The sequence below is a fragment of the Parasteatoda tepidariorum genome, chromosome 5 (genome assembly GCF_982258835.1).
Source record: "Parasteatoda tepidariorum strain Cologne lab strain chromosome 5, Ptep-v5.0, whole genome shotgun sequence".
NCBI lineage: Eukaryota > Metazoa > Arthropoda > Arachnida > Araneae > Theridiidae > Parasteatoda > Parasteatoda tepidariorum.
The window spans coordinates 64,328,914-64,355,573 of NC_141759.1; the positions used below are offsets into that span (position 1 = coordinate 64,328,914).

Below are 26,660 nucleotides of genomic sequence, written 5' to 3' on the forward strand. Positions count from 1 at the left end.
AAAAAGGGAGTTCAGACAGACCTAGAGTAACTCATGAAGTTTAAAATACTAAAAAGAAATTTTTAGAATGCCCAAATGAAGATAAATTATGAGACGATAAATTATCATTACTAAATGGAGAAGACGATAAAATATGATTACAAATTATTGGATTCTTCCAATAATTTGTTTGCATTATGATATTTTAATAATTTTTTTTTTCAGCAAGTGAAGCTTCATGGCTTACTCAAGATTTGCATGAACACACTTTTTCTTTCCTTCAAATTTTCAATTAGTAATGGAGGTGAAGGGGAATTTGTGAGGAAAATTTTCTCCCATGGTATGGCGTCCTCTCGATCCGAATTTGTTGTTTTTTTACTTTTATAAGCTCTCTCCTTTATTTACAGAAGACTTAGAATTCGAAAAACACATAATACTTGTATTTACAGCTTGCATTAAATTAAAACAAATGGAAATAACAATTGTATAAAAGAATAACTCAAATCAAAATAATAATAATATTTGTTTTTATATTTGTGAATTTTAATATTTGCTTAACATTTTGTGGCATAATGTGCTCAGTTTAGAACCATTTACTCTAAAAGTATCACAAACAAATAGAAATTTAAATTCTTTTGCTTTTAAACTTTCATTACTTTGTAGAAACTATCAATATATATATTTCTCTTACGCGGCGACAAAAAAAAGCCTCATTACAACTCCCCGAATGGCAACGCTAGAAAATCGACCAATGATTGCCGCTAAAAATGTCACATGCCAAATCTAACTGAGATGGCTCAACATATAGCGCTTTTAAAAACGGAAACTGAAATAACCAGCAGAAGTGAATAGTCTTTGTCGATAGATCTCTATTTTAGTATTTTGTCGAAAGCGCTTTTTTTCACGAATTTATATATTACGAATTTATTTGACGATTTTTGATTTATATCACGAATTTATTTGTTTTACTAGAATTTATTTGTTTATGCAGGTTTTTCCACTGCAATTCACCTATTTCAATTTTTAATAGGCTTAATTATAGCCTTTTTAAAGAGATATCAGTTTTAGAAATTTTATCTAAAGATTTTATACTATAGCACATTTCTAATAGGTTTAACGAATTACATGTCATTTATTTGAATTCAAATTTATTTTAATGACTTAGTATTGACTAAAAATATGTATTTTTTTTTAAAAAGTTGTTATATGGATTTGAATGATTGTTTTGAATTCTTAGAATTTTGTGCATTTGCAATGTACCTAAGTTAGTAGCGAGCGAAGCAAACCATATAAGATTGCGTAGCAATTTTCGGGGGTTGGCGAGCGTTAGCGAGAAGGGGGTTCAGCCTACTAGTTATAATTGTTATTTGATGTTATTCAATAGAAATTAAAATTATATAAATATGATCAAAAACTTCATATATATTAAATATATTAAGAGTAAACTACAAAATTTATTTCAGTTTTGAGAAAACTCACTTTTGAGGAGTTACAAAAAGCAAATGTAGCTAAATAGGTTCTTTACAATATACGAAGAATATCCAAATCAAAATTTTTGGTGGTTTTCCATTGATGGACCAATATAATCTTGATGGTAATCAACATAAGTTACCATCACCCCAATGTAGGAATTTGACTGATTTATGATGGTCCATCATAAGAATAGCAACTTGTTTTGATGCTTTGTTCATGTTAAACCATTAGAAATTTCCATCATAGTTAGTTAGAAATCAAATGTTGGAATGATCATGAACCACTATCAGTCCAATATAGGAATTTGGTTTGATTTATAATGGACCAACATTAAAAAACCAAATGGTTTTGATGGTATATTTAGGCTAAATTAGCAAGAATTTCTATTAAACCATCATGGAAATGTATTGTTGTATCATTATAAACCATCACGAATTTCCATAGTATACTAGTAATGAAATGTTGGAATTATCGTGATCAACCATCATTCCGATGTAGGACTTCGGACTGATTTATGATGGTCCAAATTCCTGAGAACAAACAAGAATTCTCATTAAACCAACATAGATATGTATAGTTGGAACCATCATGGACCATTACGGATTGTAGGTTCATGAGAATCAAACTTCTTTTGGTGGTTAACCATCATAGTATTAAAGAAGCATTTTCCATCATGAATGGATGAAAGTTTGTTGGCATATCAAGCACAATGACCGCAGAAAGGAAAATGTTAGTTGATTGTGACCATCAAATGATGTTGGACCATCATGAATCGTATTGAACATAGACCATCAAAATTTTTTGACGTGACCATCAAGAATTTTGACTTGGGTAGTTCAGGAGTTGCATTCTAAATAAAAAAGAGAGCTATATTTCCACTAACGTATACACCGAAGAGCCATTGCATTATGACCACCCTGCTAATAACATGTAGGACCACCTTCAGCCCTCGAAACTGCTAGCACCCACCATGGCATTGATTCCAAAAGGTGCTGATAGGTAGTCTGAGGTATCTGGTACCAAGCGCTCACCAACTGGTCCTGCAATTCCCTCACATTGCGAGGGGGTAGCGTAGCAGCACAAATTTGGTTTTCCAAGTAGGACCACAAATGCTCTATTGGATTAAGGTCAGATGAATTTGGGGGCCAAGACATGACTTAAAAGCAGAGATGCCAACTTGCTCCGGACAGCAGATATATATTTTAAAGTGGTAGTTTATCAATAGTGATTCTTGGTTTAATAAATTCAAATTAGTAGATTTTTATCCACCACTATTTCTAAATAATTCGTAGGCTTATATAATTCACCACTTTATAGTACTTATATCGTGCTATGCCTTTTAAAAAGCAAGAAAAAATAATCAAATATTTGCAAAATTTCTTTGTAGTTATTTACCGTTTTTTTTTTAAATATTTTGGCGTGTCCGGAGCAGTTGGCATCTCTGTAAAAGTCACTGGAATGTTCCTCGATGATTCGACCCTTATGACATGGTGCATTATCCTGTTGGTAAACACCATCCCCCGCAGGAAAAACTGTTGCCCTGAATAGGTGAACCTGGTCTGCAACTATGTTCAAGTAGCTTACAGGCGTCAGGGATTGTTCTATGAGGATTATGGATCCTATTGTGCCCCATGAAAACATTGTTCCTGGGGGAGAAACTATGAAAACCTGGACGAGCTCATGTTGTTATAGATGGGGGAGGGTCATAATGTAATGGCTCTTCGGTGTATGATGACATGTTGCAGACATTGAATGGTTGAATTGACAATGACTCTTCATATAATTAAAAGTTCGCAACTGGGCACGGACTAATCCAACCTCCAAACAATTTATCAAGCTCCATAGCTGCAGATATAGTCAAGTGATCGTTGAAATGTCCACTCACAGCTTGTATACCTATGGGTAACCCATCACACATACCTGCTGGTATAGCAGTCGATGGAAATCCCAAGACATTAAAAATGGCAGTGTAGCCAACGTTAAAAAGATTAGGCGTAGTTAAATGATAAAATGGTGGTGGCTCAGGATGTGTTGGAACTAAAAGTACAGCGTCCTCTTCAAATATTTCCTGGAATTTCTTTTTTAATACTTCACATTGTTCCAAAAGATCATAGTATTGTTGGTTCTTCTCCCGATTCTCGGCTATAGAAGAGTAGATGAGCGGAAATGTATGTTCTGAAAGATGTAAGAATTTCTTTAAAAGCTCCACCCACACATTGACTTTGCCTTCTGCTATGAAGTTTTTAAGTGGAGGCGAATCATGTTTTACACGTTCGCATTCCCAGATGCGGAAGGTATTCCTTAATTCTGCGAATCTTACTGGAATGGCTTTTATTTCATACTGCTCTTCAAAGTAACTTGCTGCCTGCAAGGAGAAATGCGTAGTTATATAAAATGCCGCATATTTCAGATGGGAAATCAGTTCGAAAACTTTTTCCCACCGGGAAGCTTTGCTGTAGAGGCTGTGATCGCCAGTTAAATTGTAGTGGTAAATTAAGGAAGCATCATTGTAATATGAATCACATTTTGGTGAGATACATTTCAATTTAGGAATCATGAAGGGATAATTATCTCAGAGAAACGAATAAAGTTCGTTTAGGAAAAATTGATTTATTGAGTAAATATTAAACTGAATATGGACGCATTCAAAAATATAAACATAATTAAATTAACTCCCTTAAAGGGATTAAAAAATTCATTCTCTTCACATCGAGAATTTCTGTTAAGATTGATATTCAAAGGTTGGGACTGGGAGGTTCAAATACCCCCCCCCCGGTCTCCAATAATCCCAAATTGAAAGTAAAGGAATTGTTCCCAACTGACAGTTAGGAGCATGGGAAGCTATCCAAGGTTGGCAATGCTAAAAATTAAGACAACTCCCCATAATAAATATTAAATTTGAAAATAATTTGGCGAAAGCAAATCACCAAAGGTACTGTTGAAATTAGTATAACCGTGTAACTGAAATATTTTTGTACCAAGAAATAAAGAATGAAGAGTTATAAACAGTTTTTTTTCGATTTATTCGCGACAGTGAATTAATGAGTCTTACATTAGTATTGAAATAAAAAGATAGCCGTTAGATTGATCAATTAGAAAAGAATAAAATATTTTATATTTGCTTTTCATAAATGTAATAAAAATTAAACAATTGTTTTAATTTAATTAAAATTCGATTTAGAATGATTAAAAAAATAAGTTAAAAAAATTAAATAAATTTTTTAAGCTCGGAAATATGCAATGCCTATTATGACATCACATTCGCCATGTCTTGACGAGTCTTAGAATGAACAGCAGAAAGAAATTTATGACATAATTTAGTAGTCATGGCACAGTTTAGCTGTTTTGTCCAGAAGCTTATAGAAATTTCAGAATTGTTTTGTGAAGTCAGATGCAAAGTTGACTACGTTGGCAAGGATTTGCAATTGCAGTTTTAATAAAAAATTTTAATTTAAAAAAATTGCACATTTAAGCTTTGAAATGCCGTTAGAGGAAAACTTTTGTCAGTCTTTGCCTTCCTTTGGAAATATTACCAGTGGTAAATTGATAAATTCGTCTAAAAACAAGTTTGTAAAAATTGAGTCATTAGAAATTGATTCATTTAAAATTTATGTACTGTATGGTCCAAAATCTTGTGGAAATGCCGAAAGAAAACTTTAATAAAACCTGATGCAAAGTTGCTTAGATGCCAAAGTTGCCAAGATTTACGGCAGTAGTTTTAATTAAAATACCTAAGGTATAGTGAATAAAATTTGCATATTTAAGATTTAAAATGCCTTTTGAGGGAAAACTTTTGAAACCCGAGTCTTTGCCTTGATTGGGAAATATTGCTTTTGGTGCCAACAAGACAAGTTTGTAATGATGATTTAAAATTTATCTGCATTTTATACCAATCACCTGTAAAAGTTTCAGAAAAGATATTTGATTTAACTTGATGGTAAGTTGGCTTGAGGACAAAATTGTTGTTTTAATTAAAACATGAGGTAATTTTTAATATTTGAATGATAATTTTATTGAAAATATTTTTGTCCTTTTAATTTTTAAATAATTTTATTTAGATTTTTGAAGTTAATGTTCTCAAGCTTCAAGGAATAAAAAAATTACCCATTAACAATTCGACAATAAATTTCGAATAGACTAAATGTTTTGATCAATTTCATTCAGTTCCACTTACTGTAAAAAAGGGAAGAAAAAAAACTCTTTGATAAAACTGACTTCAAAAAAACAAAAATCCTGATTTCAAGCAAAAAATCAAATCATTGTTAAATCTATCACTTAATTTTTAGAATTTGATTTGGAGAGACGAGAGTCGCAGACTGATTTGGATTTATGAAAAGATTGCTACAGATTTGCTCTGTAATTTTGCTACCGGGCATATGTTCAAAATAAAGATTTAATGATTTATCACATCAATATTCCCTCTGACCAATATTATCAAAGATATAGTCATCAACAGACATAAAGAAAAGAAACTTGAACTAAAGAGATACGTGTGCTTATGTTTCCTTACATTTAAACTGTGTTATATTTTTGATGTTCGTAGACATTGTATCCAAAAACACCCATTTCTTATGATGCCCTGTTCTCTCTTAAAGACGAGATTCGGAATGACAGAAATGATTCTCAGTGTTAGCTGGAATCCTGTTAACCGTTGATATTAGATGTTTACGAGGGCTTTGGTAAAGCACGGATATTTAATAGTTTTTACTAAATAATCTTGAGCGTATATTTGTATCAATGGTATGGTGTAGTTTAAGTTTGATTTGAGATTACGAATGAAAAAGGAATTGAACGTTATTAAGTGTAATTTGGTCATCATAAAAAGTTTATTTTTTTGTGATAGTAATGAAATAATAAAAAATATGGATGGAATATGTGTTTTTTTAAGAATATTTCTCTTTCACTAGGTAGAATAATGATAGGTAAAAAGGAATAAGAGTAGTTAGAGAGTGAATTTTTGTGTGAAAAGAAGCATGAAAATTAGATTTGATGAAAAACAATATTTAAAAAGCATAAACAGAACTTTTACCTTTCTAATTGCTTGCTTTATAGCTGGGACGGCAGGTATATCTGGAAAACTTTCCATGTAATACACTTTAACTTTATGGAAATTTACCTGGAATTCAAAAATAAAAAATTTTATAAGAACGTGGTAGTGGAAACTAATAAACGGCTATCTCAATTGTTCTTTGCAAATAATTCTAAATATCTTTGAGTTTAAATCTCTAGTGCATAATTATAATTCTTTAATCATTTATCATCTTTTTAAGCATATTTAGTTCCATAAAATTTGTTTCCGATTTTTTAATTTTAAAAGCTTAATCTAATATGGAACAGGACCAGTTTTCCTTGCATGATGTTCAAAACATTATTTGGGTGCTTCTGGTTTTATTTAAAAACATATAACATTTTTCTCCATAATTTTAAGAAGCAGTGATTTATATAAAATAAAATTATATTATAAATTAAAGTTATTGCAACCTGGGGCGTGAGTGGCTACCAGGCTCTTTGGCAGGTGGTGGATAGCCGAATGTCCAGTATCGCTTACTCGACAGTCTCTAAATATCAAATAAGAGCCCAAGAACCAACTTCCATAAGCCCAGTGTCATGCGATCCTTGTTTTAGGTGAATGGCACTGCGGTAATAATGTTTTAACGGAGCCTCTTGTGTGACCGGCAAGTATCTAGAATAAACCAAGCATATTCGGCAATACTGGATTGAACTTTTACAACCTGAGTCTTTTTGAGTTAATTAAAAGCTGATTATGACAAAAATTTTACTAAAATTTCTGCTTATGCAGGCAAAACTTCTAAAGTCAATCTATCTGCTGAAGATAACTCAACTGAGAGAAAATCAATTGAAAGAGAAGAATTTTATCCTTCATGGCAAGAAGTAGAAATGGCAAGACTACTCAATACACATCTCAAGTAGGGCAGGAAGACATTAACGGAATGACTGCTTCTCTGGGTGAGATAATAATCCAGAAAAAATTGTCCGAAGCACAGGGAAAAAACCTATCTGGCAGAAAAAGTTCGCCGAATTTACCTAAAGGAAAAGGCCCGAGAAGAAAGGTGAGAAAAGGCAAAGCCAAAGGATGAAGCAGGTTCTGGTAAAGGGGGCATTTATTATCAAATGTGCTGTTCTGGAGAGCTCTAAATGGCTGAAACAGACAATAAATGGAATAAACCCCTGGCAGGAGCAACCTCTTTCGGTGGGTGATGTAAGGAAAATTGCTAAACTGTCGAAAATCTGTAAACTGGATTCTAAAGAGGTCCTGATAAAGGTCGAGGCGCAAAATGGTTGGCTTACTCTAACTGAATGGAATATACTTCACTTGAAGAGTAAACTGGAAGAGAAATATATTAGAAGCAACTATGATCTAGAAGTTACAGCAGAATATCTGCACAGAGTAGGTCTAGGCTCATAAAACAAAAATTGCCCAATTCGTACTAAAATAGCTAAACCCCAATGTCCTTGGTGGAACAACTCTTTAGAAATCGAGAGGGGAAATGTTAGAAAACTTTTCAATAAAGCAATGAAACGTGGTAAATGGGACAACTACGGGAAAGCTCTCACTATTTATAACAAACATGTAAGAAAAAGCTAACAAGACTCCTGGAGAAAGTTCTGTTTAGAGGTAAATTTTGTCACTAAAGGAGTTATACTCCAAATAATTCTTAGATGGGATGAACCTTGTTATGGTTGGTACCTTAAAAGATAAGGATGGTAATTATGCTAGTATTGGAAAAGGGGTTTTGGAAATCATGGCCAAAACTCACTTTCTAGGAGCCAGAGATATTAATAGTAACAAGGGCAGCCTTCCAGTAGCTCTATGAAACGAGTCAATATGAATCAATGGATCTATCCTGAAATCATTACAATCACAACAAGGTTTAATGAACTATCTTCACCTTTAAACCCCTAAAAAGCTCAAAACCTGATGGAATTATGCCCATCATGATCCAAAATGGCAAGAGATCTCATTATCTAAGTGCTGATTAAAATATATAGGGCTAGTCTGGCACTAGGACACATTCCAAAGATATGGCAAGACACTAGGACTGTTTTTTTATTTCTAGACCTGGTAAAAATAACCATGACTAGGTCAAGTAATTCAGACCATCAGCTTACCTCCATTCTTTCTCAAAATTATAGAGAAAATCATTGTTAGGAATGTTAGGGTAAACATGGGCGATATCAGTTTCTTGCACAATCTACAATTTGCCAACCAAACCCGTAAAATTTACAGAACAACCTCTTTACATCAGCATGTACTAATATTGAAGACACCCTGGACGGAAAGAAAATTGCTTTAGCCACTTTACTTTCTAAGCAGGGTGCATTTTATAATAATTCTCACATGTCTATCCTTAATCTCTTATGGGACACAGGGGTTAACAATACTTCGAATTCGTGGACTAATACCGCGCTGTCGGATAGTGTTATTCAAATGAATATCTTCAATGAGAAATTTGAAAAAAAAGGATTATTAAAGGCTGTCCGTAATGAGGTGTTTTATCACCATGACTTTGGAATTTGGTAGTAAATATTCTAATGAAACACTTAAACGATTTAGGCTACTATACTCAGGGATATGTGGATGATATTATCATACACATCATTGGTAAAAATTTTCACATAACTTTCTGCTTATGCAACATTTTCTAAGCTATATAAGGAAATGGTGCATAGAAAGGAATATGAATGTAAATTCACAGATGACCAATAGCGTACCATTCGTTCACACAATAAAAAGGGATGTTTTTTTCCATCCTAAAACTGTTCAATGTCCAAATAAACATTGCCTCTAAGGTGAAATCCTTAGGCCTTATACTTGACAAAAAACTCACCTGGAACAAACATGTTGATTACAAAATTAATCAAGCGAAAAAATGCATTAAAATGGATGTAAATACACAGAAGACCAATTTCGTGCCATTCACTCTCACTATAAAATGGATAGTGTTTTTCATCCTAAAACTGTTCAATGTCCAAATTAACTTTGCCTCTAAGGTGAAATCCTTAGTCCTAATCCTTGACCAAAAACTCAGCTGGAACAAGCATATTGATTACAAGATTAATCAAGCGAAGAAATGCATCATGACAGACGCATGCTTGGTAAAAACTTGAGTTTTCATCCGAAAATGATGTTTTGGAAGTACGCAGCTATTGTCAGGCCTGATATTACTTATGCTTCTGTGATATGGCGGTTAAAGTGGAACAAAAAACTATGTATCACAGGTGTAATGTCCACAATGCGCACCAGAGCTCTAGAAATTATTTTAAACCTCACTCCATTATACATCTTCATATGCAAGGTTGCGAGAATGACCATACAGAATGAAGTTGCAAAATCAATAGTATGACAAGCCTACCACCATAGGCCATATCAGAATTAAAGCCATATCAGAATCCAGAAGAAAAGCCATCATCTCACTCACCTGGTGCCTTTTGACAATTTGAAGAAAATATACGTGTTTGACAGGCTATTTGAGGCAATTTTTCCTACCAGAGACGAATGGAACAACAACAAGTTTAGTATAAAATCTGATGATCTAATCTGGTTTGCGAATGGATCAAAGAAAGGTAAGCTCTTTGGATTGGAGAGTCAATCTGCTTAATTATCTTGATGAGTATGCCACTTGTCTTTCAGGAAGAGATTCTCACTATCCCCAACTGTCTACAGGAAAATATAAGAAAAGGATACAACGGTAAGTGGATTTTTCAGCGACAATCAAGCATCCATAATGGCTCTTAATTCATTCCAAATTAAATCAAAAATTGTTATGGAATATAGAATCCTTCTAAGAGAACTGAAAACTAAAAATAAGATTATTCCTATCAGGGTACCAGGACAGGAATTGAAGGAAACGAAGGCGTTGATGAACTTGCAAAACAGAGATCCTCTTTCAATCCAATAGGAATTGAACCCTTCTGGGGCATCAACATGAAGACTCCAAGAGAAGTTATCCTTAAATGGGATAAACAGGAGATGAACAAAGTTTGCCACAATTCTCCTTGAAAAAATATGCTAAAAGTATGATTATCAGATCATCTGCAAAAATCGCTTCTGAAATCCTTAGGCTTCCAAAATCGAAGATATAAACAATTCTGGGGTTTCTGAAATGATAATACCAGTATTTCATTACTGGGTATTATCATTTCAGAAATCACCATCATAGAATGGTTTATTTTTTACAAGAACTAATTTCCTGGAAATGCTACAAGGATGTGGAATCAGCGTTTCATATTTTAAATGAGTGCGACGCCTTTGCCCTTACACAATTTTCTACTTTAGGCACTCTCTATCCTAAAAAGTTATACATAAGCTATATTAAGGGAGTGTCAGACTTTATAAACAAAGGCTATGAAGAATTGGGTTCGGAGCATTTGGCACAAAATGCTACTTAAGCAGAGGTGCTTCACATGAGATAAGCCTAAGCAGGAAGAAGAAAGTTATTGCGTTAGGTAATCAGAAAATTTGTCCTCAGTTTAAAATTTTTTTTATAACATTGGTTTAATATTGGGATTTTATTTTATTATGAAATGCCAAGTATGCAAAGAATAACATTAATCTTTCATAAAGATAATCCCCTCTCAAAAAAGGAAGAAAAAAAAAGTTTTAGTTCTGTTTCAACATTACTAGTTTTAACATTCACTCTTAAGCCACATCGAAAAGAAACTTATATTTGAACAATGACTATTATTTTATTAGTTTTTTGCTAATGGCAGCTAATGTATCTGTGGTTGTTTTCTTCATTAAAGTAACATCGTGCAATATTTCTAATCAATGATACCACACTAAACAGTCATTATTTCTTAGAATTTTGCTTAAATAGAAATATGTTCTTGAACATTGGTGTAAACTAAACGTAATTCCCCCCCCCCGAATGTTTCATTAAATATTAATAATTTTGACTCATTTAGAACGTTTATATTAGTTTAAGAGGTCAGTATAAATTAACTTGGATAGTTCTACTTAAAATAATATATCATAACATTCATCCTGTTATTAGTTTCTCGTTAGTTATAAGTTTTACTGAGCTCATCCATTTTGGCGTACAACAATGTACCTCTGTACAGTGCGTAAAATAAATGTGAAAAAACACACTAACTTTTGATCTAGTAATAGGGTAAGATCTAGTTATACGATAAGATGCAATCTTGATGGTGCAAGGAACTACATTTAATGACGCAGCTCAATTTGTGCAGACAATATTTTAAGTTTCGAAATCGAATACAAAAGCGCATTTTCCCTGAATAAACAAACACTTTTTAAAGCAGTTTAATATTTTTGACCTCCCAAACATAGAGATAACCGCAATCTGGGAAATATTTTCCTAATAGTTGAGAAAGGAGATCATTAAAAAAAGGGCTTTTAATTAATTTTACTTTTTGCATATTTCGAAACATCTATTAGAAACTTTATAAGATAATCCGATAATCTTTTGCTCACATTTATAAACTCGTAAGTCCAAACTTTACGAATATATTATAAAAATAATATTTGAAAATAGATAAACACATTTTAAAAGCAGGAATTTGTTAATTAACAAGCAAAAGAATAATACAACTGCAGGAAAAGCAAATTAAAATAAAAATTATCAAATATAGCATTGAAGAGTAATATTTGTATTTTCTTGGAACTTTTATAGTTACATTCAAATACGGAACATCATCGTGGGTAAATTTGGGGCATTCGCTTATATCACTATTCAGAAGCCAATCAGGATAGACAAACACTTGTGACGTTGCTTGCTAGTATCCAATTAAATCTGATTTATAAAATAATTCCGCATAATAATAAACCAAGTCTAATTGCTGCAACATTTACCTGCCAAGCATAACCAAGTAATTAGGTGCTACCATGTGATTTAAATCACACGGTTGGTCCTAATTATGTATGCTTCTTCTCTAGGTGAAAGTACCTAGTTGTATGTTTCGGATTAAAAATGTTTCTTTCAATCATGATTGCTGGAACGTGTTTGACTATGGATTTGGGGCATCACAATATAGCTGATCTAAGAGGGTTAGCTACACTCATGCCTATTCTAATTCTTCACTTTATTTGAATTACTGGCTTTTATATTTTTTTTCTTTATCCAAAGTAGCAGTTAAATATTTAATACCTTATTGTCCAACTTCAGCCTCCGATCATCTCCAGACAGTACTTTTAAAAGAAGAGGAAGATCTTCAGCATATCTACACATTGGGCCAATACCGACCATGTGATCTACTTTCTTACTGTGAACTTCATGGTATGGACGCTTCCCCGCATTCGACACTACGCCTATAAATACAAGCAATGAAAGTGAAACCTCATTTTGTTGTGAAGAAATAATTACGTACTTATTTAAGTATGCGCGATGCATGCACCGAAATAGAGACTTGTCAATGATATTATAGTAGCTCGCTGAATTACAGTAGTTAATTTGAAAGAACAGTACGGTAATAAAAAGAAAAAAGATCTACAGTAGGGAACCGATTATCCGGAACGATCGGGACCATCGCTATTCCGGATAACTGTTCCGGTTTTCTGAGTCGCTACAAAAAGCCATTTTTTTTATTGTTAAACCCAACTAAAAAAAAAAAAAATTTTTTTTTGAAATAATCTTAAAAAGAAGAAAAAACGATGAAGTAATACACTAATGATTATTTCCAAAATGATGGTAAGGTTCTTCAAAAAAAGAAAGAAAAATCCTAAAATCTTATGAGGAAAAAAACATTTTTTTAAAAAAATGGTGGGAAAATTTATCGAATTTCGTTCCGGTTTTTTGGTTTTCCGGTTTTCTGATTTCCGGATAACGGGTTCTGTACTATAGAATGACAATTATATCAGATGTTGTGGTCGTATGCCACCTGTCAATAGTGACAAGCCTATTTTAAGTCAGAGGAGTGCGCGTCTTCTTATTTTCCAGTAGCGCCATCTATAGCCAATAATTCGATTTCTTCCACACACATACGTCACAGCCCGTATTATAGGGAGGAGACATTTACATACCATCCATCCCCAGACCTTAATTTTGACTTAAACCAGAGCACGATCAATCTTCGATCCAGTACCCCCAGAGGTTTTGATTTGTTATTGAAACTTGGGGGGACACACACAGATTTAGCGTGCACCAGTCACCATTGTGTACACTTTGTCTTTAGCTGGTGGGGATGGAGCTCCCGAAATGGGCTGAACGCCCTACCAACCAGGCTATCCCGGCCAATTATTTCAGATAAAGACTATTAGCTCTAAATTCTTAGCTGATATTTATAAAAACAGAGGTGAATTAATCTATTTGGAATATATTTTAAAACGAAATAATAAAGCACAATATAGACTAATTTGGTCAAAACATGAAATTGCACTCTTTAGGATTGCAACAATAAAGACATAATATTGCTACAAACCGACCTGGTGGCCGAGTGGTTAGCGTGCCTGACTACGGAGCCGCTGGTCGCGGGTTCGAATCCTGCTCAGGGCATGGATGTTTCTTTCTCCCTCTCTTTGTCCGATGTGCTTTCTCCTTTGTGTGTGATTGTGTGAATGTGACCCGCCCTATAAACGGATTGTGGTTGCGTGACGTGGGCGACGCAGCTCCACCGCCGTGGCTTCGCCACAGGTGCCCAGTAGGTAACGAGAAGAGAGTAGCAGTTCTGGCATTCCTGTGGCCAATGGGACAACCCCCAAGTGCCCGCCATTAAAAAAAAATATTGTTACAAAATATCACATGAAAACGTGCCTATCTTTATATTTAAAGCTTTTAATTCGTTATTGGAATTTGCAACAAATTAAAAAAAAAGAAAGAAAAACGATCATATAAAATATTTGAAAAAAATTAATGAAACACTGTGGGTTAGGCAGTCATAGTAGTGTACGACTGAACTTATTTTGGAAAAATCTCGAACTGAATACAGCACATTCATGTCTAAAATAATAAATCTTGCAGTAATTTCATAAGACTGGGAATACATTCCACCCAGAGTTTCCGGTTTTAGTTCATAGTTTTGACGACAGATGGCAATGCAGAAATAAGCTTGTATACCAAAGAAAAATAATTAAAAATCGCTTCACAAGTTTTTCGAAATCCCTTAAGGAGGGAAAATTATATTTCGATTTCCCGAAATCGTTTAATCAACGGAAATCAAATTAAAATATTTTCGAAATATCCACCATCACCCCAAATTAAATACAGTAATGCAACATGTTATGATGTGATTTTTAATTATCTTTCATTTATTTATACGCTAGCATACGCAGCGCCATTTTGACCAAACCTAAACATCTCGACAAAAACCAGTCTTAGATGAAAAGGTTATGCACTATCATGAAAATTTGCTGCGAGAATTGTTTTTCTCTTTGAACTATGTTCCTTGTTAAAAGTGTTTGAAAATCCTTTCACTATAATTTTGAAAACTCTAAATTATTTGTATTAGTACAGCAATGTTTTTTACTTATACGTGAAATAGATAGCGGAAAAATTCTAAAGAGTTCGGGCCATTTCGTCTAAATTTGTTTTTGGTAATTGGTGTGTGGAAGTTTTTTAACAAATTTCTATTATTCAGTTTTTATCATTCAGTATCCTCTAGAATCAGAAACAAACAAGTAGTTTACTTAGTAAAAAGTGTTTTTACATACAACCGGTATGTTAAAGACATTTCTAATAGGATCTAAGGGACACAAATCATATTTTTCCTGACAAGATATATATTATCTAAATAGTAAGTATAAATTTAAATACTCATTTTGAGACTCTTTTCAGCACCAGACGATTAATTTTTACGAGGGTTGTTTTTTAAGCAAGGGTCGTTTTGTTGTGTCACTAATAGGTGAAGCTTTCGTCGCAACGAGTGCTTGTGTCATGTCCCGGCATTCCTTGAGAACAACTGTGTTCAGTTGCAGCTGTGTAGGTAGACTCTACTGTTAGTTCTGTGTTTTTAAAATGCTCAAATTTAACAAATCTCTCACAACGCGCCGGGATAGTCTGTACCGTAGGGCGTTGGGCCCCGTCCGAGAGTTCGTGGGCTTGAACCCCACCGGCCGAAGACTATGTGTAGTTGGTGACTGATGCACATTAAAATTCTGTCGAGTCGCAAAGTTCTCCACGTTCCCAAAACAAATCAATGCCTTTGGGGGTAGTGGATTGGAGATCGATCGTTCTCTGATTCAGGTCAAAATTACGATCTGTGGATGAATGAATGGATGTATGAATGGGTTCGCCTTATAAACAGGTGTGACGTATGGTGTGGCAGAAGTAGAATTCCTGGCCATAGATGGCACCACTGAAAAACAAGAATCACAAACTCTGCCTTAAATTTGTTCGGTTTCACCAAGCAGGCTTGCCCGTGTGGCAAGTGGCATTAGAATCAACCAACCCGCCACGCACGAGATACGGTCAGTGACGCGTGTTTAGACAGCTCATACCTGTCTGTTGCCTACATTCACTGACAGATTTGCAAATTTACGATTTGTGATGTAGCAAAATTCCCTATAATTCTGGACAGGAAATTTTGCTACTCTATGATAATGACTCTCTCTGTAGCTCAGATACCAGCTTTATTGGACTCTTTTCGTTGGGAAGTTTTGGACCAGCCCTCACTGCAACCCAGACCTTGCACCGAGTGATTTTCATCTTTTCCGATATTTCGCACATCATTTTGGTGGTAATCACTACAACGATGATGAATACGTGAAAACGGCCGTGATCTCTTGGTTAACGGAGAAGGTGGCAAGTCTGTATGAAGAAGGTATTCTAAATCTAATTGTAAGGTTATGATAAGTGTTTAAACAAACTTAGCCACTATGCTGGAAAAAAGATAGCCGCGTGTGGAATCTGAAAATAAATTTGTTTTTTGAAAATTTACTTTCGTTTGGTTTTTATTTTCTAACGGTTTGGTTTAAAAAACAACCCTCGCATAATTATAACAAATTTTAAATTTATTCAGTATAAAGGGCTAGGTATTAACTTAATAATTATAGAAATAATAATGATTTGTTTCAGTACTTGTTGTAGGTTTGTGCCCGTATATACCACAAAAAGAAGATGGCATTCGAATGCTTCCTCCTATATCACTTCCGATACCAATTACAGCTCCACCAGTTGTGAGAAGAGCACTTTCTCCACCTAACAAATTATTAAATAATCTTTAGTGCAAACATCTAAAACACATGGTCGATAAATTTTAATTTAGAATAATCTACAAAAATTAAAGTGTTCAAATTTTAACTTGTAGTAAAATTTAATTGGTGCTAAATAATTGTTTTATAAAATTAACAATTTAACTCTACGAAAAAAAATTGGGTGTCAAAAATACCCATACATGTAAATAATCTGAAAACGCAAGCAACTCACAAAAAGTAAATATATTAAACGGCTTAAAAAAATTTCATCAATGGACATGCTTTAAAATTTCACTCATATTTCTCACTTTTAATTATTCCTCCGAAAATTATAATTGATTACCATTTCAATCACTACTAAAATCCAATTTAATTAACAGATGTTGTCAGCTTGCGATATTTCTTTTCTATCCTTTTTCTATCACAAAATATTTCAAATTTTAATCAGACACAAGTTGTTCCCGTTAACATATGCATTTTTAGAATCTTCATCGAAAATGAAAACAAGGAATTATGCACATTGAGGGTTGCAAATTTATATTTAAGTGAGAAAAAAAAAGAATTTTATCAAAATCTAACATGTCGTAGTAGAAAGAAGGTGGATGTATTAAGCGTCAATTGAAGGTAAGAAGTTGAAAGTGTTTCCAATAATTGTCTTTCAAGTCATCTCTGCTTCCTCCCATAATTAAACCTTACTAGTGGTTTATCGTAATCGATTTTTTGCGCCATGATTCGTCGAGTTTCCACAGCGTTTTTACTTTAATTTGCGTCCTCCAATGTGTAAAGTTTTATGTTTTCATTTTTGATAATGATTCTAAAAATAAGTGTGAAGGTTGGCTCTTACGGAACACCCTGTATATAAAAATTTAAGAAAAAACACACAAATTGTGTAAAAAATGGTAAGCAGAGCAGGCGTATACAAGGGATAAAAAATTATATAGGAACATGTGGTTGCAAACTCTATTCATATTGCTAGAAAGCCTTGCAAATTATAATGCAATAGGACAATTAATTATTCACCATTCAACATTTCTTGTTTTTTTGTAGTATTTCTACCCGTTTAACAATTACGAACGATACTACAACAGTAGGTGCTTAAAGCTTTCATAGATTATTGTGATTGCAAGATGTGCTGGAGATACATTTGGTAGGTTTGATGGTGAGACGTTCCATGTAATGTCGTTGCATTGAGAGTATCTAAGCGCTCAGACAGAAGTTTCAGCATCTACTGTATCTGAATCGGTCATGAATGGGTAACACGCTTGGAAATACAGTAAAAAAAAATTTGAAATGATTTTTTGTACATCATCTTTGTTCATAGCGCAATTACCAACTCTCTCTAACGACTCCATATAAGGTTTGCGACTCCATGTTCCAAAGTGATATTTCATTCATTTTGTAACACATATCAATTTTAGCATTTCATTGGCCCATATTTTTTTCTCCAAGATTTCGTGGTGGATCAAGTCGCACTAATTTGACTCAAAATATCTGCTGATGTAGACATACCATGGGTTAAAATCCCCTTGTCGTCGGGCTAGATAAGAGAGGTTTACGTGTTTTTCATCTTCATGTAACACAAATTAGGGTTAGTTTCATCGAAGAAGTTTGTTTCGATGTCAGGAGTTAATTTGCCTTCTGGGTTGGATTCAAAATTATAAGGCTATGGAGTTGAAGATGTATAATCGCAAACACAGAAATGAATCTGCTGTTCAATGATGATTATAAAATAAAATCACTTTCTATAGCTCCTACCATTACGATAATATGAACTTTGATAAAATATGTATCCTTGTAAAATGATTATTTAATAAATATATTTACAATAGTGATACCTGAACTTCCACCAGGTATTCGGGAGTGATCGAAAGGATTTTCGGTGATGCCATAAATGAGATTTGCACTGTCCCACCACATAGTTTGCTCTGGAACATTGGTTACAGTTACAGGTATAGCACCAGCTGCTCTGTAAAATCCAGCAGCATCAGAATCCTTTTCTGCTTTTCTACCTTTATCTTTATAAATACCAGCTGTTTGTGATAAACCTGCGAAAAAAAATATTTTTTAATATTAAACACTATGTGGACTATATATATAAGATAATTAGCAATTTCTGCAAGAAATACAGTAGATCTGATTCAGAACTGATGTCACTAATTCTTTAAGGTTTTATGAATAAATAACTATTACAGTAATATTTATACTTTAAGTTGAAATAAATGTCGCAAATAAGCACCAAAAAAAATAAAGCTGAATAAATAGAATGACACAGTAACTTCATAAAATGTACGCAATCCAAAGCATGTATTTCTTATTGGTTACGTAAAAATTTTTGTTAGAGCAACATTTATTCGTGATTAAGTTTAAAAAAAAATCTAACCATTCAAGGAAATTGTTATTTTTTTTATCGAAGACAATGAAAGAAATTTTAGCAATGTAAGATATGCTCTAAAAACCAGCAGAAGTGAATTATTTTTTTAGTGATTTTATTACTGATACTAATCTTTATAAAAATAGAAGGCTCAAGGAATATTCAATAATTTCCCATATGTAAACACATAGGTCATTTTCAAAAAACTTTTTTATTTTGATGTAGCATGCCAGTAATTTTAATTTCTGTAATAAAATTTCAAATAATATTTTTAAGCATTAAATTTAATTTACCAAACAGAAATTAATATTGTGAAAATTATAACTGAGTTATTTTAAAAAAGATAACTGCTTTATTACTTAAGATACAGATAAATTGCTATGTCTCAGTAATTTCAATAAATTGCTATTAATTGAAAATAATTTTAATTTATCAATTGTGTAAACTGCTCCCACACTGCATATCTAATATACGCTTTTAAAAATTACTTTTGAATAAAAATTAAGCATTTAAATATTATCCCATGATTTTTTTCAACTCTGTTATCATAATTATTGTAGAAAACTATTTCTGTTGAGTTGGCAAAAATATGTTCCCAGGATATTCTATTTTTGGATAACGTTGCCACTTAAAAAATTTTCATTATATTTGCCGTATTCTAATAAGGCTTAGACAAGAAAAGGTTGTTTTTTCCCTTTATTTTAGCATAATTGTTTTAAATTTATTGTTTTAATGTTAAGTTGATTTTTTTATGGCGAGATGAAATTACGTTTTTCAATTTTATCTAAACCTTTCGCCTCTTCAATTGAGCTTGTCGAATTAAATTGACTTGCCGTCTCTTTCTTCTTTTTCCCCCTCAGTTACTCTTCTGTTCCGTTACCGTGTTTATGGTATTTATAGCAAAATAGTGATTTCTATTTAATGACTTAATTTATTCTTTCATTACATATTAAGTTAGCTTGAAGAAATATAGATAGTTGTCAGTTTTTGAATGAGTAAAATTCAAGAGCGCTTAAAATTTAACTGTCAGTCTTCCTTTCTGCTAAATTTCTTTCAATATGTGCAATGCGAAAAAAAAAACGGACCACCGTGAATAACTTTTGATCTAATAATCGGATCTGCACCAAGTTCTAGGACTCATAAACGTAATGGTTTGAAAGGGTGACTTCAAATATGTTAATTAAGTAGCGCAGACGATATTTAAATTAGGAAATCAGATTTGAAAACGTACTTTTGCTGATTAAACATGCCTTTTTTCCGACGGATTCGGATTTCTAACCCCAAAAGTATAGGGTTTGGCGTAATCCGCATAACGGTCCCAATAGTTTCATCAGGAGAGGGGTCCTAAGTTAGGACCCCTTACATTTAAAACGAAATGAAAAGTTTTTGGCACACAATTATAAAATTTAATTACCCAAAGATAATATCATGAAAATTATAGCTTTTAGTAAATATTTATTATTTTTCCTTACTTTATATAATAATAGTCGAAAAAATTTTGAATTGTAAGGTATACATTTATTGCATTATTTTAAAAAATGCGATTTTAAATGGTAAAATACTAAATGGTAAAGAACTAAATTCGTCAAAAAGTTCTTGAGAAACCAAATTTTAAGAAAAACAACTTTTTCAAAATTCCACTTCTTAGAAACTATTCGAACGAACTCAAATTTTGAATTTTGCTATTTAAAATTGCATTTTTAAAAATAATTCAAAAAAAATTTATATCATGCAATTCAAAATTTTTTCGACTATTATTAAATAAATTAATGAAAAATAATGAATATTTACTAAAAGTTGTATTTTTCAAGCAATGTTTTTCAGATAAACAAATTTTATAACTATGTGTAAAATTTTTTCAATTCGTTTAATAAGATAAATTAATATAGCAAAATAAGAAAAAAGCGAAAATAACATTAAGGGATCCGATTTTATGATCGCTCATTCGACCAAACTCCAAACAAACTCGTATTTCCCAGAGAGTTCAGCTACCTCCTACATTTTGGGGGTCAGAAATAACAATCCATCGTAAAAAGGTATGTTTATTCAGAGAAAGAACGTTTTTGCATCTGATTTTACAACTTGAAATATCGTCTGCACTGATAATTAGCACATTTGAGGTAGCCTCATCGAACCATTAAGAATAAATCCTAGAATGCGGAAATCCAATCATTAGATCGAAAGTTATTCAGGGTGGTCAGTTTTTATTTTGAGAGTACTGTACCTACCCACTATTCATATGCATTTGTTTTTTATTTAACATAACAAAAAGCAGTTTTAGTGTTTTATAGTCTTAATTTCTATATAGTGTAAATTGTTTATTGTTTCATGTAACTTATTTTATTATTTAAGCACTTTTGAGCAATGGTAATAGAGGTTATCGTAATGCAAGTGCAAGCAAATGAATTATTTTACTTTTCATGTCAAAAAGTGCTCTGTTGCTCTATATATTTTTTAGACAAGAATCATTCTAGTTACAGTAAAATTTTTGCAAGTAATAATTCAAATATTTAATTTCAAGAAGAAAAAAAATTCTATAAGTGACCTTTATATCTAATTTTCCATATAAAATAATCTCATAGCTCAAAAAGTCATCAATGCGCAATCTTATTTTTTTAAAAATTTCTTTTTTCAAAGACATTAAATGCCGCTGGTTATAAAGTGGATGAAAAAAGTGAATTATCGTTCTTTTATGGCAAGTAAAATGATTTGTTAATCCGAAGGGAAACTCTTTATTGCAAAGCAATTTAAAAAACACTTAAAATGATCCATGGCAGTTAACGACAATAAAAGGTATAACACATTATAAAATATCCGTGTCTACAGATCAAATCATATTTTTAATGATAGTTTAGTGAAACTTCTGTTGATTATTTGTTGGTTATTTATAAGGGGTCTAAAATTCGAGTCAAAGTCTAAAGTCTATATTTTAGAGGAAATTATTCAGAAGAATGGGTTGAACACTTAAGATAGCAAGATGATGTTACTTTGTTTAAAGCAAACATTAATCAATTTCAGGCTGATTTGCTGCTCTGAGATGAATGGCCATCAAACTCTACGGATTTTAATCCATTAGAATATTTTGTTGCAGAGTATATGATATTAATTGAACAAATTTTTAACCTATTTTGAGGCTTATACTGCGATCTCATTCAACATCAAATTATAGAGAAATTCTTATGGGTACTCTTTATATTGCTTGCAATGTATTTAAGAAAGGGCCAACGTTAGTTAAAAAGAGAAAAAAAATCAAATTCAGGTGAACACGAGCATCTTTGCAATGATATTGCACACTGAGTTATTTCTTTCACTGCAAATAAAATATAACTTTTTTGACCACTCTTCTGAATGCTTAGTTTGAAACCGCATAGGTACCCTGGAAATCTACTACTACTAAAAAAAAGAGAAATCAAAAATCATGCATAAATCAGTTTAATACTACAATTCGAAAGGAAAGTTGCGCAATGCAGCAGAAATTTCATAAGAAAATTGAAACCAATAGAAAATTTTAAAGAAGAAAGCAATGAAAAATATAATAATGTCAACCAAAGCTGACATCAAGAGTGCGACAAATGTCTCAAATTTGCTCTCCCTTTACCCCTAAAGTTTTGTTGTTGCTGTAGTTGTAGTTCATTTACGTCACTAGAGCTGCACAATGGGCTATTGGAGACGGTCTGGGTGACATCCCTAAGGACGAACATGCCATTACATTTTTGATTCTCCGCAAAGGGGATTGCACCCCCTCTTCAGTAGCCCGATAATCTGTTAGTGAAGTCGAGAACTTTACGGTAGAACAGTTAAACGAGGACCAATACCACACATCCTCGGTCCCTATGCAGACATATCCAAGTGGTCACTCACCCGCATACTGACCGCAGCCAGTCATGCTTGATCTGCTGGGAACCGTGAACGATCAGTCCACTGCGGGACCCAAAGGCTTTGCAAAAAGTCCAGGATAAAAGAAAAAGAGAATACAAAATATAAAAGTAAAATACAAAAACTAATTCCAAAAGAAAAACAATGATCAAAAAACCTACTAAAAACATAACCTTGCTAAACCAAAGCACACTACTTTCTGAAAATCTTTAACCAAACTGAAATCCTCAAATAATCAGAGCCCCTACTGATAATAATAATTTGGTAAATTTAATAAATATAGTGGTAATTTAATAAAAATGGTATCTGTATATTAGAAATGTACCTTTGACTCCAACGGATTCTTTACAAGTGAATGGAACGCCTAGCAATGGCGTGTCTCTTTCAATTTCTTCAACAGTCTTTTCTCCTTTTTGAAGGAAAGTATCAACATCCTTGGATTCTTCTATAGCCTTATCGTATCTTTCATCAACGATAGCATTGATATAGGGTTGTACTAAACGGGATCTGTCAATGTATGCACGCATAACCTCTTCACATTTTATCTATTAAAAAAAATAAAACAACTAAATAAAAACATTTTTACACTCTCATTTACAAATCATCATTGAATGCCGACCGGCCTGTGTAGGGGGCGGGGAACTGTCATTGCATCAGACAGGTCCTGGGTTCGAATCCCGGGCAAGACATGCATGTTTCTTTCTCTCTCTCTGTGTTCTATGTCCTTTCTCCTTTGTGTGTGAATATGACCCGCCCTATAAACGGGTTGTGGATGCGTGAATGGCGTGGCAGATGTCGAATTCCTGGCTATAGATGGCGCCACTGAAAAACAGGAACAATCGCACCCCTTCTGCCTAAACAGGCACTTGACCAAAAAAAAAGCATCATTGAATAATTATACAAAGTTTACAAAATTGAAACAAAATTATTTTCTTTCGTTTGTAAGGAAGAGCTGTAACAAACTGAGCTATAAGTTGGGTTGAAATAGTGACTGTAATTGGGAGGAATAATTTGGGTAGGCTTTAAAGTGAACTAACTGTTCATGTAAATAATTAAATTATTTTACCTTTTTGTTTTAAACCACAATTTCACGCAAGAGCAAGAAACGTTTTAATGAAACTACACAAGAATAGAAAAGCATTGTGTAGTATAAAGAATTTTCTGGAATTTTCTAGGAAGTTTTCGAGATAGCTCTCTTTTATGCTACTAAAGACGACGCTCGACGTGGATGACGTTGCTCAGTGATCCAACTAATATTTTTGTTCTAACCCTTGATTACAAAATTTAATTTTTCGTCACTATGACTTCATTTTTCCCTTTTCCACCTTTTCTTTCGACCTTTATGCATTTTATGAGTTGTTCTTTTTTGAAAAATAAAGGACTTGAAATTGTTGTGCAATTAACCACGGAAATTTGGAATAGTAAATTAGAGTTGATGTTTATTATTAAACTTAATGTATTAAAAGGGCTAGTAAGGTAGCAGAGTGAGCCAATACCTCCTAGAAGAGAGAATACCTTCGCACGGGTTACCATAAAAGAGAAATCTGATCCCATATCAGTCCGAACGTAGCAACATGTTTCGTTTCATATTTCATGCTTCGCAATTTAGTAGTCCAAGCATTGTGACATTTTATTTTATTTTCTCCTTATTACGCAATTTATGTTCATTACATAGGACTACTATATTGATGTCTCTCTTTACGAAGAGGTGTTGGCTGGGCCTCTTAAGGCCTGGTTTCTTAGGACAGGACGCCGTCAACTGGAAATCAGCGCTAACCTCTGATTGGTCCATTTGTGAGTTTGATAGTATACGTCATCGAACGCTCATCTTGAACTACAATTGCCGTCCAGCTCAACTGCAGTTGGATTACAACGTGACGTTAACCACAGAAGAAATGGTGGACAACATCCAACAGCACATTGAAATCAGCCAAGATTTTGACTTTGACATTAAACATAGCTTCTTCATTAAACATAGCACTCTTCATTTAGCTCAGCTATAATGTGTTTCTTCTTGAACAAAGTCATTATTTGTTCTCTAAAACACTGGTCGACAAAAACAAAATCAATACAAATGCAAAATAAATATTTGTTTACGTTATTAACGCATGCGCAATGAGAGATAATGTCGGCGTTGGACCGATTGCTCACGCTGAGCTAACAAAAAAGTATTTTTTTGGCGTCAGCTCTACGTCAACTTTCCGCTGACGCCCAAATAAGGCGCTAGTTGTAAGAAACCAGGCCTTGATCTAATAAACCAGTATTTTGCTGGTGTCAGCGGGACGTTGACGTCCCGCTGACTCCCAGATAAGGCGCTTGTCCTAAGAAACCAGACCTTTAGTTGTATAGACATTTGTTAAATCATGTGAACTTTGTTAACGCTTAATCATTGTAAATGACAAACAAAAAAATTTAAAAAATAATAAAGCTAAAAAATATGAATGATTACTTGAATGAATAAAGACTTATTAGTTTTTTCAGGCTGGGTAATCAAATAATAATTTTTACGTGCATTACAATTATCTGATCTGATTTCATGTTTGCAATTTAATAAAATTTAATTTCAATTATATATTCTGAATGAAATATTTTTATTGATATTTATTTTTTATACTTTTTGAATAAAAATTCGGCAACTTTCTCAAGTAAGAAAAGTTGACATAAATTTTAACAAAGTTTTGAAAAGTAGTTATCGAAAACTTTTTTTGATAGCAGATTATATTACAAAGAAAATAAAGCTATAAAACAGTGTAGATACGCGAAAATAATATCGTGAAAAAATTATTACATAGTTTACTAGGTTAGCTTACATAAAAAATTTTATTTTTATTACTAACACTTCAGTAGAACAAAATACAATTATATTTTTTATCTACTCCACGCAGCTGCCTTTTTGTTCAAATTATGACTCAAGCCATTCAGTCACACATCCTAAAAAAATATGAAATGAAATTATGAGAAAAAGTACTATCACCCTGAATGCAACCTCACGAAATTCACATTACTGTAAAATCCATTTTTTCAGTAGAATTTCATGCCATAATTTTTAATGTAATAATTATTTATTTACTGTACTTACGTGATTTTACAGTGAATATTACTGAGAAACTCACAATGTATCTGATCTTATTTTTTCCAAATATAAGTTTTCAGTAAAAAGTACTGACACCCTGAGTACCGGTATTTAAGATAATAATCATGAAAATGACTCATTAAGCATTTGAAAGAAAAATTTTTGGACTTTTTTAGTTGAGAAATAGAAAGAGTGATTAACGTGACATTCAATTAAACAAACAGAGTTCTTATTCAATTCATTGGTATGGCTGACCAAATAGAGAAAATTAATTAAAATAGGGGCTGAGAAAAATTTAAATTAAACATGAATAAATTCGAGACCCAGAAAGAGATGGTTAGATGATATGGCATGTAGAAGTAGTATTAAAATTTAATGTCCTCTTTTGTTACATACAAGGGGAAAAATATTCTGGTAAAATTACCATACTGTATGGTAATTACATTTCTGGTAAAAGCAAAAAAATTTCGGAAATTTTTTTTTTAAATAAACAGGAGTTAGGCAAAATAATTGAAACATCACACTTACACAACACACTTTTCAATCTTTCTCAAAATATACTCAGGGTATAATTTAATAAATTTAGAAATATTTAGATTTAGGAAATATTTGTAATCTATATTATATAAAACGCTAATACGTATGTATCAATAAAACCGATGATATTTCTTTTCTCGCGTTGGCAACAGTTTTCATTTTTAATTGATAGGATTTGGCACGCAAGAGCACGTAGTGAGCATCACATGGCTAATCTATATTATATAAAACTCTAATACGTT

The 26,660-nt window shown here is 32.8% G+C and overlaps 1 protein-coding gene across 3 annotated transcripts in view; it reads right to left on the minus strand.

Annotated features, from left to right (window-relative positions):
• Positions 1-1,413: 1,413 nt before the first annotated feature.
• Positions 1,414-26,660, minus strand: part of LOC107449027 (fatty-acid amide hydrolase 2-A) — a 31,409-nt gene continuing 6,162 nt past the window's right edge. For 2 of the 3 annotated variants that reach the window (XM_016064423.5, XM_043051715.3), the window contains exons 3-8: positions 23,134-23,353; positions 18,397-18,606; positions 16,446-16,565; positions 12,582-12,742; positions 6,482-6,568; positions 1,414-3,817 (exon numbers count right to left, since the gene is read on the minus strand). In XM_016064423.5, coding sequence (XP_015919909.3) covers positions 3,236-3,817; positions 6,482-6,568; positions 12,582-12,742; positions 16,446-16,565; positions 18,397-18,606; positions 23,134-23,353 — 1,380 coding nt within the window. In that variant the 3' untranslated portion in view covers positions 1,414-3,235. The remainder of the gene's footprint in view (positions 3,818-6,481; positions 6,569-12,581; positions 12,743-16,445; positions 16,566-18,396; positions 18,607-23,133; positions 23,354-26,660) is intronic. The other variant, XM_071185274.2, reaches the window with a different exon arrangement.